The sequence below is a fragment of the Amblyomma maculatum genome, chromosome 6 (assembly GCF_055883805.1).
Source record: "Amblyomma maculatum isolate TAMU_Amacu chromosome 6, ASM5588380v1, whole genome shotgun sequence".
Lineage (NCBI taxonomy): Eukaryota > Metazoa > Arthropoda > Arachnida > Ixodida > Ixodidae > Amblyomma > Amblyomma maculatum.
The window spans coordinates 3602757-3619640 of record NC_139349.1 but is presented as its reverse complement, the minus strand read 5'-3'; the positions used below and the strand labels follow the sequence as shown (position 1 = coordinate 3619640).

Below are 16884 nucleotides of genomic sequence, written 5' to 3'. Positions count from 1 at the left end.
TTGATATCAGTTGAGAGTCACGTGGGGTAGGATAAGAGGTACCTACCATCATGTGTGACCTGGAAGAGGCCACTACCTGAAGGGGCCGAATTTGCTGCTGGACGACTAACGTATCAAGTCCTTCGAAGAAAGAAGCGGCCTTGTGGTGTAGAGCATGTGTTTCAAACCTGCACCATGATGGGTCGTCATCATGCAGTTGCTCCGAAGTGTTAACTAGAAAGCTGCGGTCAGCGGCCGCGCCTACGGTAGGCCGAACGTTGGCATCTGTTGACCGCATAAAGGTTTGGCCATGCTCGTGTGGCACACGCGACTGTGGTGTTTTTAATGGAGAGAGTGCATAAGAGACGTAAATAGTAGTGTACTAGTGATAATCGGCGTATATCCTGCATATAAATTCTATGCGAGTGATTTTAAGTACCCGAGTTGAGTATAAGCGCACACAAACCTGATACACATAGGAAGTGAAAAGATGCATTTTAGCCCCTGTCTGTGGTTTACGCCCTAATATCTTATTTGCGCATGGAGCAACGAAAACCGCAACAAGTATTGTTCAATTTTGAGCACAGACTGTCATTTACATGAGCTGGGTTGGAACTCTGTAGCCTCGTTTCCGTGGCTTTAGCTTTGATTAGAAAAGTAACGAATAAACATCGAAGGACCTAAAGTTGAGGCTGGAAGTCAACGATATATTTCATTCTATAGGAGCATGTTGCGCGACGAAAAATGGTTCCTATTTGTAGTTTCAGCTCGGCTTCGGAAGAGCTTTGGAGTGGATTTACTCTTAGTAGCCAGTTGATTGAATGAACACCGTGTTTTTGAGTTCTTATTGAACCTTTTTTTGGATCCGCTTTTCACGGAGGCCTTATCGACGCAATAGGAGATCGTGCTCAAGATGAAAGAAAATTTCACCTGGGTATTCATTGGAAGAGACTATGGGCCGTGTTAATAACGGCGTTCTCACTTGAACTGCGCAGCCATTTCGATTAGTTTTGTTGAAAACGGAAGCGAACAAAATGTCACAGGGTGCCGATTTCGAGAGGTTTGCCGCTTTCTGGGTGACTACGAGCTCAGTTTTCTTCTGCAACGTGGGAAGGAATTGCGCTACCGCACGTCATTGAAGTCTGTGAGGTGTGTTGGATCTGACCCACGGGGACGGCAGAGAAGGAAGATATTATACTTCTATGGGAAGGCTCTTTTCTTCCATTTGTTGTTTTGCTTTGTACAGTTCAATCTGCCCTTTTAACCTCGTGTTTCTGTGTTCTCAAGTTCGACGTACACGTGGTCGCCTCCCCAAGTGTCCATGCTCTGTTTCAGGTTGAACGAAGAACTAGGTTTGAAGCTAGGGTATTGTTTAAAGAAATTAATTAATCTGAGGATCACTGTTTCAAAAAATTGTGGCGCATAATGCTTGACTTAGTGCAACGTATAGGTTGAAAGACTTTGAATTCAGAGAATTACAGCAGTTACTAAAATAAATAGCTCAAACCTCATAGACGTGGGTATCTTTCTTATTCAGGTATTAATACAATGTATATTCAGGCATGCTGAATTTCGTTTCTACCGAACTTCAAAGCTGGTTTCTAAAGTGGACGCTATGCTACCGTAAAACGAACTAGTTGGGCTTTCTTCAGCACGCGCATGTCTTGCATGAACGCGGAAGATATGTTTTTTTAGACTCATGAAATAATGACTTTAGATTTGCTGATGAAGCCTAAACAAAATGCAGAAAAAGAACTTATACGGTGGCGAATCAGATGAATCGGGGGGTTTGTGGAGTGGACCAAAAATGAGATTCTTCTGCAAAGCACCAAATTTATTGAATTCAAATTAGCGCGCCGTCTTCGCCTGGTACGCAGTAGTGGAGTTAGCTAGCTATGGCCTTTGTTCGGTACAGTAGGAACAGCAGTGGTATTTTAGCATAAGTGCTCACTCTTTTACATGCACATGCTGTTTCCTATTACTGACATGCCAAACAGTCCAGATTTAGTAATATTCCCTAGTCAATAAGAGCCCAGCAAAGAGTAACGTCTTCAGCCCGCACATAATGCCAGCAAATGTTCATAGTGATTTCTTTGAAATACAATCATAAGAATCGCAAAACTACTTTTATTGGAAGCCTTATCTGGATTCCTGTGACGTTGTGCAGCTTGCTATAACAAGCTTTACTTCATGCTCATTTCGCAAATTCTAAACGTTTGCCCCGTGTAATTACTCAAAAGTATGCAATCAAGTGTGCAGCCAATGGGACTGACCTTGATCACCTATTCAATTTTATGAGACGTGTATTTTTCGCAGCTTCTGCAAAAATTTTCATTCTGCTTTTGCCGAGGCTTTAATTGAAGTTAAATTATTGGTTTCTGTGGCTTCAAACACGATACGCAATAGACTTACGCTTTCATAAACCAGTAAGTTACATATAAAGCAACCGGTGACCTTTCCTGTCACGTATAGCTCGATTCACAACTAGGTTCCAGCTCTTGTATTCGGCGAACGGAGCAAAGCGAGCTGCAACGCATCGTCGCAAAGCCAAGAGCCGGTGGTTCGGGCTGCGGAAGCCAGCGTGACGCTGCCCGCCTTAGTCGTGTTTCCGTGACAGAGACAAGGCCACTTGCCAGCCATTAGGACTTTCATTTAACCGACATGTCATCGCGTAATACCACGTGACCCGATCGAGGAATGGGACTTTATCCTAGCAGCCACATGGTCTTCTTTGTAGCTCTCCGCCAGTCCGCTTGGAGCCGCTTTAACCTTTGTAGAGATCGACTGAAACCTCTCTTCTTCTTGCCCTCGTTTCTTTTGCCGATGTTGGGAACGGGCTTCAGCCAGTTTAGATTTGCTTCTGTTAAAGTAGTCTGTGTGGTAAATAATGTTCCCTACAAGATTTCGGCTGCTCAACAGAGCTGTTACTACTGCCTCGCTTAGAAGGCCTTTTTCAGTGTAGATGCCTGCGCAGCTTCAGCGAGAGCTCTGTGACACCTGTTTGAAGAGTTTCCAAAGGCGCAGTATATCGACGTTCTGACTGTGACGAAGGTGTGTAAATTGCAAGCTGTCATGCCATCGGTAGCTTTCAAAGGAACTGCTCTCTCTTGCCTAAGAAGGCAAGAGAGAGATACAGAAGCTATGATGCCCCACCACTATCTGTCAGCAATGCTTATGAAATGCTCCATCGTCTGTTGCCCTCGGCGCAGTGCCAGTTGTGATATCAGTTTTTCGAACTGAAGTTCTCTCACTTCTGTGATCAAAGGGCTCTGAAATCAGCGACCATCAGCAGGCTTCATGCCTCAAGTGCTGTACTGTGCTAGAGTTGGAAACAAAATCCTGGAACCAGTTCATCCGAGAAACAACAAAACTGCAGGGGCTAATCCGCAATAGTAATCTTTTTGCGGACCGACCTCCGGGCAGCTGCCGTGGAAGCATATCTATAGCCACAGAGCCGATACATTCGTCTCCGGAGCAAACGTTTTGCAATTGAGAAAAAGGCCATTGGGCATGAGGAGCAGGAGCTGGCGCTTACTGAATGATAAGAGACAACAACATCTCTGTAACTGCTTACCACAGTAGGTTTCGGGATGGAAGGACTTAAATTTCTGTTGCACGTAACTACCGACCTGGTGGGCGTTAGAAATCTCCAAGTGAACCAAACAATATAAGTAGACAAATATATGCGTTCGATAGGCTAAACGGAAAGCATCGCGAGACCAATGCCAGTTATCTACCCTTAGCTGTTGATCTTGCTGAACTTCCAATTACGTAGAATTCAGGACTTGTTCGATAACAAGTTTTCAAGTCTGATTGTTACTTCAGCGTTAGCGCTCTCCATCATTATGGCTGACGACAGCTTAACTAGCTTACGGGGAAGAAAAAAAAAACGAATGAAAAGAAGAGGTCTCTAGTGGGTCGAATACCTCGCTTTCGTTCTCTGTTCCGGTCCTCTACACACCGAGGAAAACACTATACGTGCGCGGCTGCAAAAAATCATTAATATTCATTAGCGGATGCGAAAGCTCCTTGCTGCAGTGCTTTGGGAGGGGCACAATGATTTCGGCGAACGGCCTCTGGCTGTCCGTGCCTCTAGAGACCTAGTTCGAAAGCAGAGTATTCCTTCTGTTATTTCATGGCATACCCCTAGTGCATTATTCGGTTTATTTCTGCGGATGGTCCTTCACGCCCGCTGCACATGCGTCACGCATTTAGGCCGGCGACGTGAATACTTGCGTTCAGAGCCTGCATTTAATTCCTTGTTACACCTCGAAGCCTGCGCGGATGATTTATGCACGACCCTTTTGATGTCTAAAAATGAATGTTTTCACTTTTTCGAAACGCCATAAATTTGCTTTGTGAACGTTGAACATTGAAGAGCTCGTTTAGTTATGCGTACAACCAGTAATGAAAAGTAGTTCGTTTTTAAGCGCGTGCACACAAATGCGCAGAAACGAGACAGGCCGACAATGCGTTCAAGTAAATGGTGATCTCAATTGCAGCTAATGAAGGCTTTGATAATTATCTCTTAATTTGTAAAAAGGCTTTAACCAGGCCCATCAGAAGCTCGCCATAGTGAAATTCACATTAGCATCTTTGTTCATTAAGAAATGAATGAAAGAACCTTCGGCATCCAAAGAGCTGCAGTTCATGGACGCTTCCTCGTCACTTCCGTACTTACGTGCGGCCTGCAGGCAGCTTAATGCAGCCGTTTTTGTTTCTTTGCAGCTCATCTCAAAGCTGTAATATTCGGCGTCTTGGCCAGGTAATATGTGAGCTTGTATCAAATCTTAATGGTAAATAATATTCATGCACAAGCTAACGCTTGTGTCTTTTGTTACTGTCTGTTATGTTTTTTTGGTTTCACCATAATTTACTGAATTTTAATTCTTCCAAAAGGATTCATACTTCACCTAACTTTTCCACTTTTATGCACGAAGATCTACCGGAGTCGTTTGAAGAAAGGTGATAGAACTCTGCTATATCGATGTACCCTAGCGCACTTAAAACAAACATAACAGACTCGTGGATTGAGTTGTACGCGGTGAGTGCGGTAAGTTAACTTTGCGTATTAGAGTAATATGTGCTAAATTCAGCATTCGTGGCATTCATTTTTTGCAAACTCCGTTGTGCACGTAAGAAGACAACATCAATGCAATTTGCAAGCTCACAAACGGGGCCATGTGCTCGTTACCATGATACTGCGACCCTTGTTTCGGATGAACTGCTTTAGGGAAGCGACATTACTAATCACGATTGGAGCTTTCACGAAAACCAGTGTCGGTAATAAAATTCACCTTATTTAGCACTAAAAGACAGGGAAAACAGTAAGAAAACACGTACAACACAAGCGCTACTCGCAACATGCTTTATTGAAGCATAAAACACGTATATTGTGAGCCTTCTGTGGACCTTCTTTCATTTGTACATGCCATGATCTTCTTCTTTCATTTGGACATGCCATCATCATCGTCCCGCGGCGCCGGCCCCCGGCGCGCGCTTGGGTTCGTGATCGGATTAAAACGCTAGACAAGGCTTCGCTGTCCTTGCCGTCACGACCTCGCCGTCTCGACCTAGCCTTCGTTTACAATATTTATTCCTAAGGCCTGCGCGCGCGCTGCCTGGCATGGAATTTCTGGATACAGTATCAAGACAGTTGTCACACGTGGCGCGAAAGAAATTCCATCTCAGCATTTTAAAGAGTATAACTGAGGACTCACTAACACAATCTTGAACCGCTTTTGTGATGAACAACGCCTCTAAAGTTTCATGGGCGGTTTTTTGCATAGCTCTTCCTAGGATACTAAAGCTGAAAAAACAATAAGGAAAAAAAAAAGAAAGAAAACAAACACCGCCCGTGAAACTTTGGAGGCGTTCTTTACCAGAAAAGAGTGACACCCCAGTTGCTCTTTTCAATGCTGAGATGGAATTTCTTTCGCTGAGTTTATGAGTTTTGTCTTTCAGAAATTACTTGCTAGGCTGCGCGCGCTCAGGCCTCTAATATGCGTGTTTTAGGCTTCAATAAAAACGTTACGTGTAGCACTTATGTTGTAGGTATTTTCTTACAATTTGTACTGTCCTTTTGTGTTAAATAAGATGAATTTTAAGACTAATCACCAACTAGCCCAACAGTTAAAGCTTGTATAATGTCGGTCTACTTGCTCGTGTCCGGTACCCGAAACGACAGTTAAAATGCAGCGACGAGGACCGCTCATACACTTATGGGGTGTGATGACATAAATTGCTGGTCTGAAAGCGGTACTGAAAACTTCCCGAATCAGTACCGCTTCTCGATCGCCGACCATGAGCAGCAGTTAGCTTTAAAAAGTTTCGCCTTTAGCGTTGCTTCTTTTAAAACCAGCTGCGCCTCGCTTCCACTTGATAGGATTAACAAGCCGCCAGGCGGGATGACACCGACTGACATTGTAGCCTGGCGGCGAAGGTTTAGCTGGCCGGAAACAAAAATTGAATTTTGGATTTTTCTTGGATTTGTGTTACTGCGATGGGACAGAGAATTTATCGGGTGGGAGAGCATACGTTTAAGGCTACGCCGTCTAGAGTTGGGTTCGTGAGTCACGCTATCACCCGGTAAATTAAAACGGCACGAGCATTGGGGATAAACCACCGGTTTATTTCGGGACAATTAAATCAACTAGAATGTGTTACATACTATTTGGTTAAGAGCGATAACTGCTGCAATAATGTGGATTACGTTGCACAAGAACGAAGCCTCACGCTAACAATACTTAGTGGAGCACAAGACAGGCTGCGGGAGTCACAAGCACTCACGCCGGCGGGCCGCAGCAGGCGCCATCTCTCTATGCTAGCCGCCAGTGCACGTTCGCTGCAGGGCTAGCACAGACGGCACTCTTCCAGGCGCGGTCCAGAACCGTCACGATGGCCTGCGACGGGCAGTCGCAACCACCGTGACCGCGGCAGCCTGTCCGATTTACAGTAGCGCTCCAGCCGAAAATAATGTGTTTAACACTCTGGACTACTGAAATGCGATGAGGCAAAAACCTTTTTTTGAAACACCGCTTTTCCCTGCTTTACTGCTTCTGCTTTGTGATACGGCGTTCGGGGAAGCGCCAAACGAAAGGAGCAGCACGGATGCCTGTATCGGACGACCAGCGGGGTCAGCTTCGTATGTGCGTGAATCGCCTGTTGATGTCATTAGTCATGACCAGACGTAACTTCATGATGACGTCAGTTCTAGTTATTGTACGTGACCGTATACGTGACGTCACGGTGACATCACATGCGGTCATGACCGATGACGTCCCCAGGCGATGAATTCACAATCTCGCTGTATCCCCCGGAATCTCGCGAAGAAGTATTACACTTCTCTCCGACGGACATTCATCAGCATATAAAGGCTGTCGCTTTAATACCCGTGTTAGCTGCTTTCTCCGCGCTTATGAAGGTTCGCCGCCGCGATCCATCAGATACCGAGCATGTGCCTTCGTGTGTGCGCGAACTCGTAAAAAGAACAGAGAGTGCGCCGTGCACGGCTTGTGTGCTGAGGGCATCAGCGAGCGGGGAGGCCCACAACGTAAATCGGAGACGATTTTCGGTCTTTAGGTACTTTCTTACTTCCAAGGAGAGTTTTCTGCACATCCTCGCTCATCCTAATGGTATCTTGCGTCTACTGGTGTCCATTGTTTGAAGTCCATTGTTAATGCCCTACTAGAAAAGTTTACCGTATCTCAACCTTGATTTATGATACGTGTGCGTTCATAAAAAATGGTCAGGGCTTTATATGAATTGTTCTGTGAAATTATTCAAGTCCAAGGTATTACTGGCGACATTTTACTTTCTGTTAGTAGGCTATGTATGTAATGCAGATAAAAAAATATGGATGCATGAAATCGTGAAAATAAAGCATAGATACGTTACAGCAGTGATGTACATATAAAACCACATAATTTATTTTTGCATTGGTCGCTCGTTTGAGCGGTGCACCAGGAGACCTTTCACGTCTTTCCAAAACCAGAGCATATACGCTATACAAATATTATTACCTAGTATCCCAAAGCCTCATTACAGAGCAGCGTTCGTGCGGGAGGACAAGTACCTCTTTTTTTTTTTTCGTCATATTTCCCCGTCTTAGGTCTTTCCCTCGGGGACCAAGTGACGGTGCATCTTATACCACCTCAGAGGCTGGTGGTCGATCTCCGTCTTTGAGGCCTTTACCCCTGACGGTTTTCCCCGCTCCTATTTGGCTGATTTGCATAAATTTGAAAGGTTTTACGCGATTTGCATAAATAAAAGACTACGGCAGGAGCCGCCATCAAAGAGGGACCTAATCGCATCTACCCCTTCCAAGATTACGACGTCTTTCTAGTTCCGCATCCCTTCCTGCCCAATATTTTTGTTCCTGAATTTCGTTTGACGATTGCGCCTTATTGGGGATTCTCTTGGAGAGCGTCATCTGCCGCTCGACGAGCGCTTCCGAAGTAACGAGTTCTCCGGCAAGCTCACCGAGCCGCTCCGACAGCGAGCCGCTGGATACTTATATGGCGTTCCATTCGGGGCCTGGCGTGATTCGATCTTCGCCAATGGGTGGAAGCCGGGAAGCGCGGCTTATTCGTGTGTTTGTGGGGACTCATGCACGCTCACGAACTGACCGGTGCTACTGAACTGCGCATCGGCGCACGTGTCTTCATCATTTTGACTCATTCTTGTCTGTTTCCCTTTCTCGTAGACTGGCGAATCCTCACCGAGGGACGACATCTCGAGCCCGATCGTCAAGCCTAAGTGAGATCACGCGAACCGCGAGAGAGCTCAGCACCGGTGGAGATGGTCGGTTTCGCCTGTCTTGCGTTTCTGCTGCCCGTCTGTGTCTCAGGTGAGCTCCTCTCATGCAGCGTTTCCTCTCCCCCACTTCCCTTCGCTCAGACGTGCTCCCGCTGGTGCCGGAGCCCAACATTTTACCGCTGTGCGTTACCTGCGAGTGGTGCGGATAGCCCGCGTTCTCGGCCTGTCCTTAACTCGCTTCGGGATTAGGCGTATATATCTTCAGAGCTGCTGAAATGAGTTTTATAGCATGCATGTAAAGCTTCCTTAGATGCATCGAAGCGCCAATTTATATCACCTCTTTTAAAGCAGTGGAGGCAGTAGAGAAGGTTTTTGTGCCAGATGTTACAAACGGTTCATCTTTCTTTCCTTTCACGTCTGTCGGCCTAATTAAGCAAACTTGCAGCTTGAGTACAAGCCGAAGGCGCACTTTCATATAATGTGGTAGCTTATGACTGCATGCTTCTGTGTATGTTTTGTGTAATAGACCTACATGTTAAATGATTAATGGTTAAGCTAGTGGTAAAGGGCATGTGGTCAAAGACGATCAGCAAGGGAAGCCGGCCAACAGGAGCCTATAACGCTGTTGCGTTATATCCACAATGGCGAAGCTTAACTGTCTTCCTAAATTTTTTTGCTTCACGCTTAAGCTTCTAGAGTGCTCGCCCCACACCTTTCATTGCTTGTTTTTCTCACCGTACGAGTTGTGCGGGATCATGGCCCGTCTTACCTTTGACCTGTGGTCACAGTGCTCTTGTTAACTGCTCAGGAGCTGTGCAGCATTTGTGTCCCTTTAGACATGGCGTTTTCGTCATTCTGAAGCATTAGAGTCGATACGGGGTATCGCTCATTTTGCGTTAGCCAGGTGTGCTGTGACTTCAGATGGGTAATATTTCGGTTCTGATTTTTATGTGACTGGGCTTAATACAGAGGATTGGGGTATCTGCATGAAGCAATGGATGATTCGAAATTAAACCATATTTCCGGGAAAATAAACATGTGATTGCAAGAACACAAATTGTTAGATTTTACAAGAATAGAAGAAAAGCAGCGATCATCCATTTTTTGTTTTGTTTTGTTTGTTGTGTTATTGATATGTTGCGCAATACGTTGATATTATTACGTTAGTATTGTTTAGCTACTGTTATTTACAGAGTAGAAGAGCTTGAAAATAAGCCAGATAATGCGTAAGTACCGCGGTGGTAGCTCTACGTGGTCACTGTAAGACAACTGATCGATGTTTTAAAACACTTCTCATTTTCAATGCATCCTAACTGACGTTGCCGCGAGGCGTTCACAATTTCGCAACATCGCTGGCTAGCATGTCGCATCCGAGGTATACAGTTTTGGGAAATAAAGAAAGCCCTATTTGGTGGGTATCAAAATTCCTACATGAGTCATGCCTTATTTATGCTCTCTTAGCGTACCTGCTTTTTTTGTGTACATGCTCATCATTTCTAAAACTAATCAACTCAAGGCACACTTCCACTGTTGATACACTGATTATTTAAGCTCACAAAAGACAGTACTTTCTTATCAAAATTTGCTGGTATTCTCACTGATAGCCTCTAAGAATATTACTTGGGCTTTTTTGACGGTATTATTGATCCGTTTTCTTTTTTCCTCGACTTGATACAATTAATGAGGGGCCTGTATTATGCGAACCATTCTTTCTAAATAATGAAGTTTTTCGCGAGATAAATCAACCAGGAAAGAATCATGTTGTTTCAGATGTTTTATAAAGAACATCAACTGAGCTATGACTGCATTTCGTACGGGAAGACAAAAATAAAAAGCGGCTGCGTATTTGAAGTACACCTGCACTTGATTTATGAATCTGCTAGAGTAAGGAACGGAATTATTTTCTAACTATTTTAAGTATAGAGCCAGGCGCGTTTTGTATCCAAACTACAGTTCACATCGTTGCCATCTCGGCGGCCGCTTTTCGATGGCGACGATAAGCAAGGCGCCCGTGTGTTGTGCGATGTCAGTGCACGTTAAAGAACCCCACGTGGTCGAAATTTCCGGAGTCCTCCACTACAGCGTCTCTCATAGCCTGAGTCGCTTTGGGACGTTAAACCCCAAAAAACAAACCAAACCGATGTACAATATCAATGGCCTTGCTTGAGATTAAACGTGCCAGAGTGATTGTTGGAACATCTACAAACAATGGTTTTAAACAAATAACATTTCAGATGGGGCTGGATTGCCCAATGCGAATGGGACTGTGTGAATGTTTTGAAACTGCTTTTGTCTTGAGAGCGGTACGTAATCTAGTTCATTGTCACATAATTTGTGTTACGCGACATTCAATTAAGCCGTGAACTTAGTGCATCAATGGATCTCTTAAACTCCTCAGCTTTACTCCCAAAACCACCAAACAAAGAGCGAAACAAAAATGCGAGAAGAAAGCTGGCAACCCTGCCTTAGAAGAGAATGAGGGACAGAGACTCCATGGGAACAGAGGGAGTAGGACAACGACGCAGTTTTGTATTTTTTAGTTTGCCGTTAGAAGCGGCTCTCCGTCGCACATTCATCTTGCTTTTAGCGTCGCTATTCATTTCCAAACCGTTTGGCTGGCGCGACTCTCCCGCTACGACTCTGACAGCGAACGCACAACGCTCGTGCGCCAGAATGCTGAGGGTTTCAGCTAAATCATTGCTCTTGAGTGAATAAAAAAAAAATGGAACATTTTGTGCCGCATTTCGCGCAAAGCGACACCCAATGTGTCTCCTCTTTTCCCTGAGAAAAAGGCAAACCGGGTGTGTCTTCAGCAGACACGAGTACCTTCACGGGGCTCTTGTTTTCCTTCTCTTTCACCCTGTCTTCAAATAAACGAGCTCGAAATAGAGAGGAAGGGTAAAATTGGTGTCAATCACTGGGAAAATGAGAAATGAGGGAAAATATTATTACGCATAGGATAAGCAATTAACCAGTGTAATCCTCTGTTTCGAGCAATGCAATACCATCGGACCCGGTTCTTAAGCTACCAGAAGAGGCTTTCGTGGTGGTATCTCGTTCTTCTAGAAGAAAGCATAGCCGGTGGAAGTTCTAGTTGGGCTGTTTATTGTTTCATGTGATTTGGATAGCGCCCGTAATTTAAGCGTGTTTTACATTCACTTCCTCTTTATTGCTTTTTGGTGCCTCTTTTCGTAAGGGCGGAGGATTGTGTCCGCGAGATCAAATTCTCACGTTTGTGTGAATGTCACTACGTGTACCTAAAAAAGGCATGCAAAGACGTATGACGTGAGTTGGATCTAACTTCAAAGCTCTATTCTAAGTATGTATTAGTAAGTGCATAATATGATTTGCAGAAGTTGTCACATGAGACTTCGTCTTCATACTCTGCCATATATATATATATATTCGCAATCAAAATCGCACAAAAAACAACTCAAAACTTTATGGACGGGAATGATCATGAACAATAATATATACTCATCGTAGTTCGGCAGAGTCCAGGAATAACGGGGAAACAAAATGTACCGCATTTTCAGATATCAGCCTGCTTTTTACCGTTCTCCTGTCCGACGCCTTCGGATGCTCTTTTGAGCCCCGCATTGTTCAGTTCTCTTCAAGATGGCTCCCCCGTGGTCATGGCTCGTAGGGTCATCACAAGGGCGGGGCTTTGACCGATTGCACTTGGGCACGCCGCGTGTACCGCCTTCGCGTCCCCAATGCCTTGTCCCAGCAACTGAGACTATTTTATTTTGTTCCGTCCTCGAATCCTCAAGGGCTTGAGCGCTGAAATCGCAATAAAGTATGAAAAATTGGCGCCGCGTTTCCAAGCAAGCACAAGTATTTGGCCGAGTTGGAATAAAAAAAAAAAACGAATAAGCCCTTTCGATCCATGGCCCTGACGGAACTTCCAGATAACGGGTATGCCAGCCGCTTTTGGGGCTGTTTCCCATCGGCTCCGTCAGCGAGTGAACGAAATAAAGAGCAAATAAAACAAAAGGAAGGCGGGCGCAACGTCACTGTAATAGACTGGCCGTGGGACGAGAAGAGGAATAGCGGAAGGCTTAAATTGAAAGACGGGGAGGAGAAGCAATAAGAAGAGAAAGCGAAGAGAAACGTCATCCTGGCGTCAAGTGTCGCAAAAGAAAACAAAGCCCGGGAGGACATGGACGTCGGAAAGGGTTTGGGGGAGGAGGATGGGAGGGAGGGGGGCGGGTGTAACGGGTGGCGGGCTGCGGATGAGAGGCAGTCTGTTCTCCGGAGTTCAAAGAAAATATAAAATAAATAAATAAATAAATAAATAAATAATAACCACTGAATAAAGCAGGCCCAAAAAGTCTGCGCAAGGAAAATATAGTAGAGATTGGAGCTCAGGCAGCGCAGGGACAGGTTTTATAAAAGAAGCCGACGGAGGGTAGAGTCGAAAAAGCCGACGTGTCACAAAACGGACGACGTCGCGATGACGGAGGACCCGGCGCGCGTGGCGCGGTGTAGAGCGGCGCGTTGGAGCGTGAGAGAGGAAAGCGACGCACGCCGAGAAGACAAACGCGGAAACACAAGCAGCAGCTGGCAGCGAGAGGGAAGAGGAAGAGCATGAAAAGAGAGTGAGTAGTAGACGCAGGGCGTAGGCCATGCAGCTCGGGCCGACCAAACCGCGATGGTGAGGAGGGCGCTAGGAAGAGAGGAAGAGAAAAATGGGGGTGGGGGACGTCGGAGAAGACGACGGCGACGTGGTATAGTATACGCCGCGAGCTATAGGACGGCGTAAAGAAAAAAAAAATCTGAATCTGCACAAGGCGATGCTTTCCTTCGTCGTTCTCAGCTGTAAGAGAAACATGAACTCGCAGAGTGTAATAGTGGCAGATGCCATCGTGATCTCGCTTGTGGCGGGTGCGAGGTCTTCTTCTCTCTCGGCGCTTGCTCACAGACCCAGTGTCGTCGCCGTCGTCTGGTTCCTGCTTGGCGCTCTGCTTTCTCTGTCGCCTGGAAGCGTGTTTCTTCTTATTCTTTCTGCCGACACAGGGTGTGTGTGTCTTCGCGTGAGCGCTGCCTGGAGGCGACGAAAGCTAGTGTAGCAACGCTTCTTCCCAATTTTCTCTGCTTCGCCTTTGTATTTCTTTTTTCTTTTGCCACGGCGAAGCGAGGTTTGCGAAGGAACAGATAATTTGAAGCTCGTAAATCCTGTCGAAGCTCCCCGCCAGTGCCGCCGGGGGGCCGGGAAGGCCTCGCGAAGGGTATCGTTCCCAAATACGAGACGGCCGTCGTAATGCCTGGTCCGTCGAAAACGAGACGTCTTCTATCGCATTCTCGCTCGCGCCACTTCCTGCGCTGGGAAAGGCACACGCGCGCGTTCAAGAAAATTTTCCTTCGGGCCTTGGCGCTCATTTGATGGCGCCTAGTTCTCTGATTTGCTGTGGCTTTTTATCATCTTGTTCTCGTTCTTCCGAATTTTTCACACAACAGTTCGAAGCTCTTAGCGCCTTTCTTTACTTTCCATAGCTCTTTTTACGCTGCGGCGCCGTCTAATGACTTCCTTGTGTGGCAACGTACGTTTTTAACGCCGCAGACATGTCGCTGTCGCGCTGGAATGAACTTTCGTTTTCGTAAGTTGGGCTCACACGACTGAGATCAGCCACAAAGGAGAAAGGACCCACGGCGTGAGGTCTTCTCGAGGTAATGAGCGGTTTGGAGTTCCGCACATGTTAAGGCGTCACTTTTGTGTCGGGAAGAAAATTTTATACAATCGCCAATCGCGCAAAATTCATACGTTATGTGTGTAATGATTTCGCCTTCCTTTCTTTGTGTACCTTTAACTTTCCAGTTTAATAAGAAAACCTTAACTTTGGACAGTACCTGTTAGGTGTAAAAACTTGTCAATTTAAAGTTGTTAAGTACTGACTTCGCAGTTTTCGATGGTTTGGCAACTGTCGGAAAGGGCAAATTGAATATGCAGAAGTAAACAGTGTCTTGTGTTGCTGTTGTTTCTATTATCGTTTCCATTCTTTAATTATATGGCGTTCGCTGTTGAGAGATAGGTTGTCAGGTACGCGCTTTCGTCTCTGTGTGTGTTTCAGCGCCAGACAAGATGGACACAAAGACATAGTGCTACCACTGGAAAGGTGCCACACATGCTCCTTCAGGACTGAAGGCAAAATTGCATTTGCCCAGTGGCTTTTACCTCCAGGTCGATTGATATCGTGTCTAGTCGACTATGCTCGTATATATATGCTCGTACTCTTGTTTACGCTCTCGAGCGAAGAATTTTAATATTTCTTACAGAAGAGAAACAATGGAAATATGCATCTAGGCACCAGTGAAGGAATGCACTAGCAACATCATTACTAGTTGTGGCACAGAAAAGAAAAGGATTGGTAGTTTAAAAATTCTTCTGTTGATTCAATTTTGGGACGTTCCGTATTGAACAGTCTAGCATTTAATACCGGGACCGGAACATCAGATTGGTTGATTCTAGCACTTCTCGCATTGCTTAACCAACAGAAGCAACCTTTGAGCGCTGCAGCGTGCTCGAAGTCCCGATAAGGAATTATGGAGAAGTGCTGTTACCCTAGAATGCGACGATTCATGCATGCGCCTTATTTAGAGCGCCTATTTCCGGCTTTGACAGCGTCGCCGTCGTCGTAACAAGTAGACAGCGGTAAGGTGATTCAGGGATAGTTAGCAATGGTCAACCCGGGGCGAAAATGCTGCTCCACCTCCCGCAATCCGCCATAATCATCCGGAAAACAAGCGTCGCGCACAACCTGTTGAATGGTAACATTGGGATGCCGAGGGACCCCTCAGCAGTATAGCATCGTATAGTTAAAAAGAACCTCAAGTGGTTTTCATAAAGTGTTCGGCTGATCACCATATTGTACATGGTAAATGCCAACCCTAGGCACAAGAACGTGATCGGCCTTTCGCAACCTTTTCAGGGTCATGCTTGCGTACCACTGATGTCACCGGCAAAGCGCAGCCCTAATGGATTACACCGCAGACCATGTTTTTTTAAACATGGTATTTATTACACGAATTACGCTGAGTGGTCATGTGGTAGTAACAAGATCGTAGCTACAATCGCAGAGACGGATTTCACTGGAATCAAATATTTATTCGGCTGACTTGCGCCCGCTAATCAACTGAGTAATTCGGCGACAGCGACAGTAACGCAAGCACTACGAATGCCTGTTGCATTCGGCTGTAGTCTTTCGAGACTAATCTCGTCTCATCTCACTCTGCAATGAAAATGATAAAGCGCCGTACAAAATTGTTCTGTGTGCTACAATCGCAGTGATAAGGCCGCAAGCTGGCAGCTGTCGAAAAACAGCAAATAAAGATTTGAATGGTTCGCGGCAATATATACATGAACTGTTTACAGAACGTTTTGTATTTTGGGGGATATTTCTTGTGTCGTTTCGCCCCAGAGCGATCGAGATGGAGCTGATTTAATTGCTCTTATAATCATTTTCTTCAAATAACATTGTCGCTAGCTACCGCTGCTCAACAGATAGCGAAGTTTACTGTAGGTCTGTTCCTTAGTGTCATGGGCAGAGGCACATTATTCTTTAATACTTTTGGGCAGCCTCACCATAATATATGTAGGTCTGTACCGTCTAGACAGCCGACCGTGTTACATGCTCATGTTGGTGACGAAAATGATGCCTCTAGATTTTTGTGATGCAACGAGCTGGGCTCAAATTTCGCATTACCGGAGTATCGCAATCGTGAACTGGACATTTTTGTAAGCCGTACTGTACAATCAGCGACGAATCCCGAAGCATGTGAATGATGTCCCATCTCGGAGAGGAATTTTCACCCACCGCGGCCTTAGCAAGGCAGCAGATCGTGTTCGTTTTCATTGACCCTCTTGCCCACCGCTTTGACTGTGCACTAAACTTGGCAACTGGAAGCGTCGCTATCGGCCAGCGACGTTCCTAATGGCACAGCTCCCTTTTTCGTCCGTCTCAGGAAGCGCTGTCGCTCCGTCGTTTCTTTGATGCCTGCCCCTTGGAATGAGTTTATCGCGTTTTCCCTGGCGAGACAGGAGAAAGGCGGCGTGTGACTTGGTCTCCAACCTCCCTCTCTTCCACTTTCCCTTCACTTCCTCCACCTCTTTTTTTTTTCTACATCCCACGCCTTCCTCTACCGCTAACG

The 16884-nt window shown here is 45.8% G+C and overlaps 1 protein-coding gene across 1 annotated transcript in view; it reads left to right on the top strand.

Annotated features, from left to right (window-relative positions):
- LOC146184953 (protein turtle homolog B-like) overlaps positions 1-16884 on the top strand; it is a 645660-nt gene that overhangs the window by 252736 nt on the left and 376040 nt on the right. Inside the window, exon 3 of the mRNA XM_084605918.1 lies at positions 8684-8827. Coding sequence (XP_084462044.1) covers positions 8779-8827 — 49 coding nt within the window. The 5' untranslated portion in view covers positions 8684-8778. The remainder of the gene's footprint in view (positions 1-8683; positions 8828-16884) is intronic.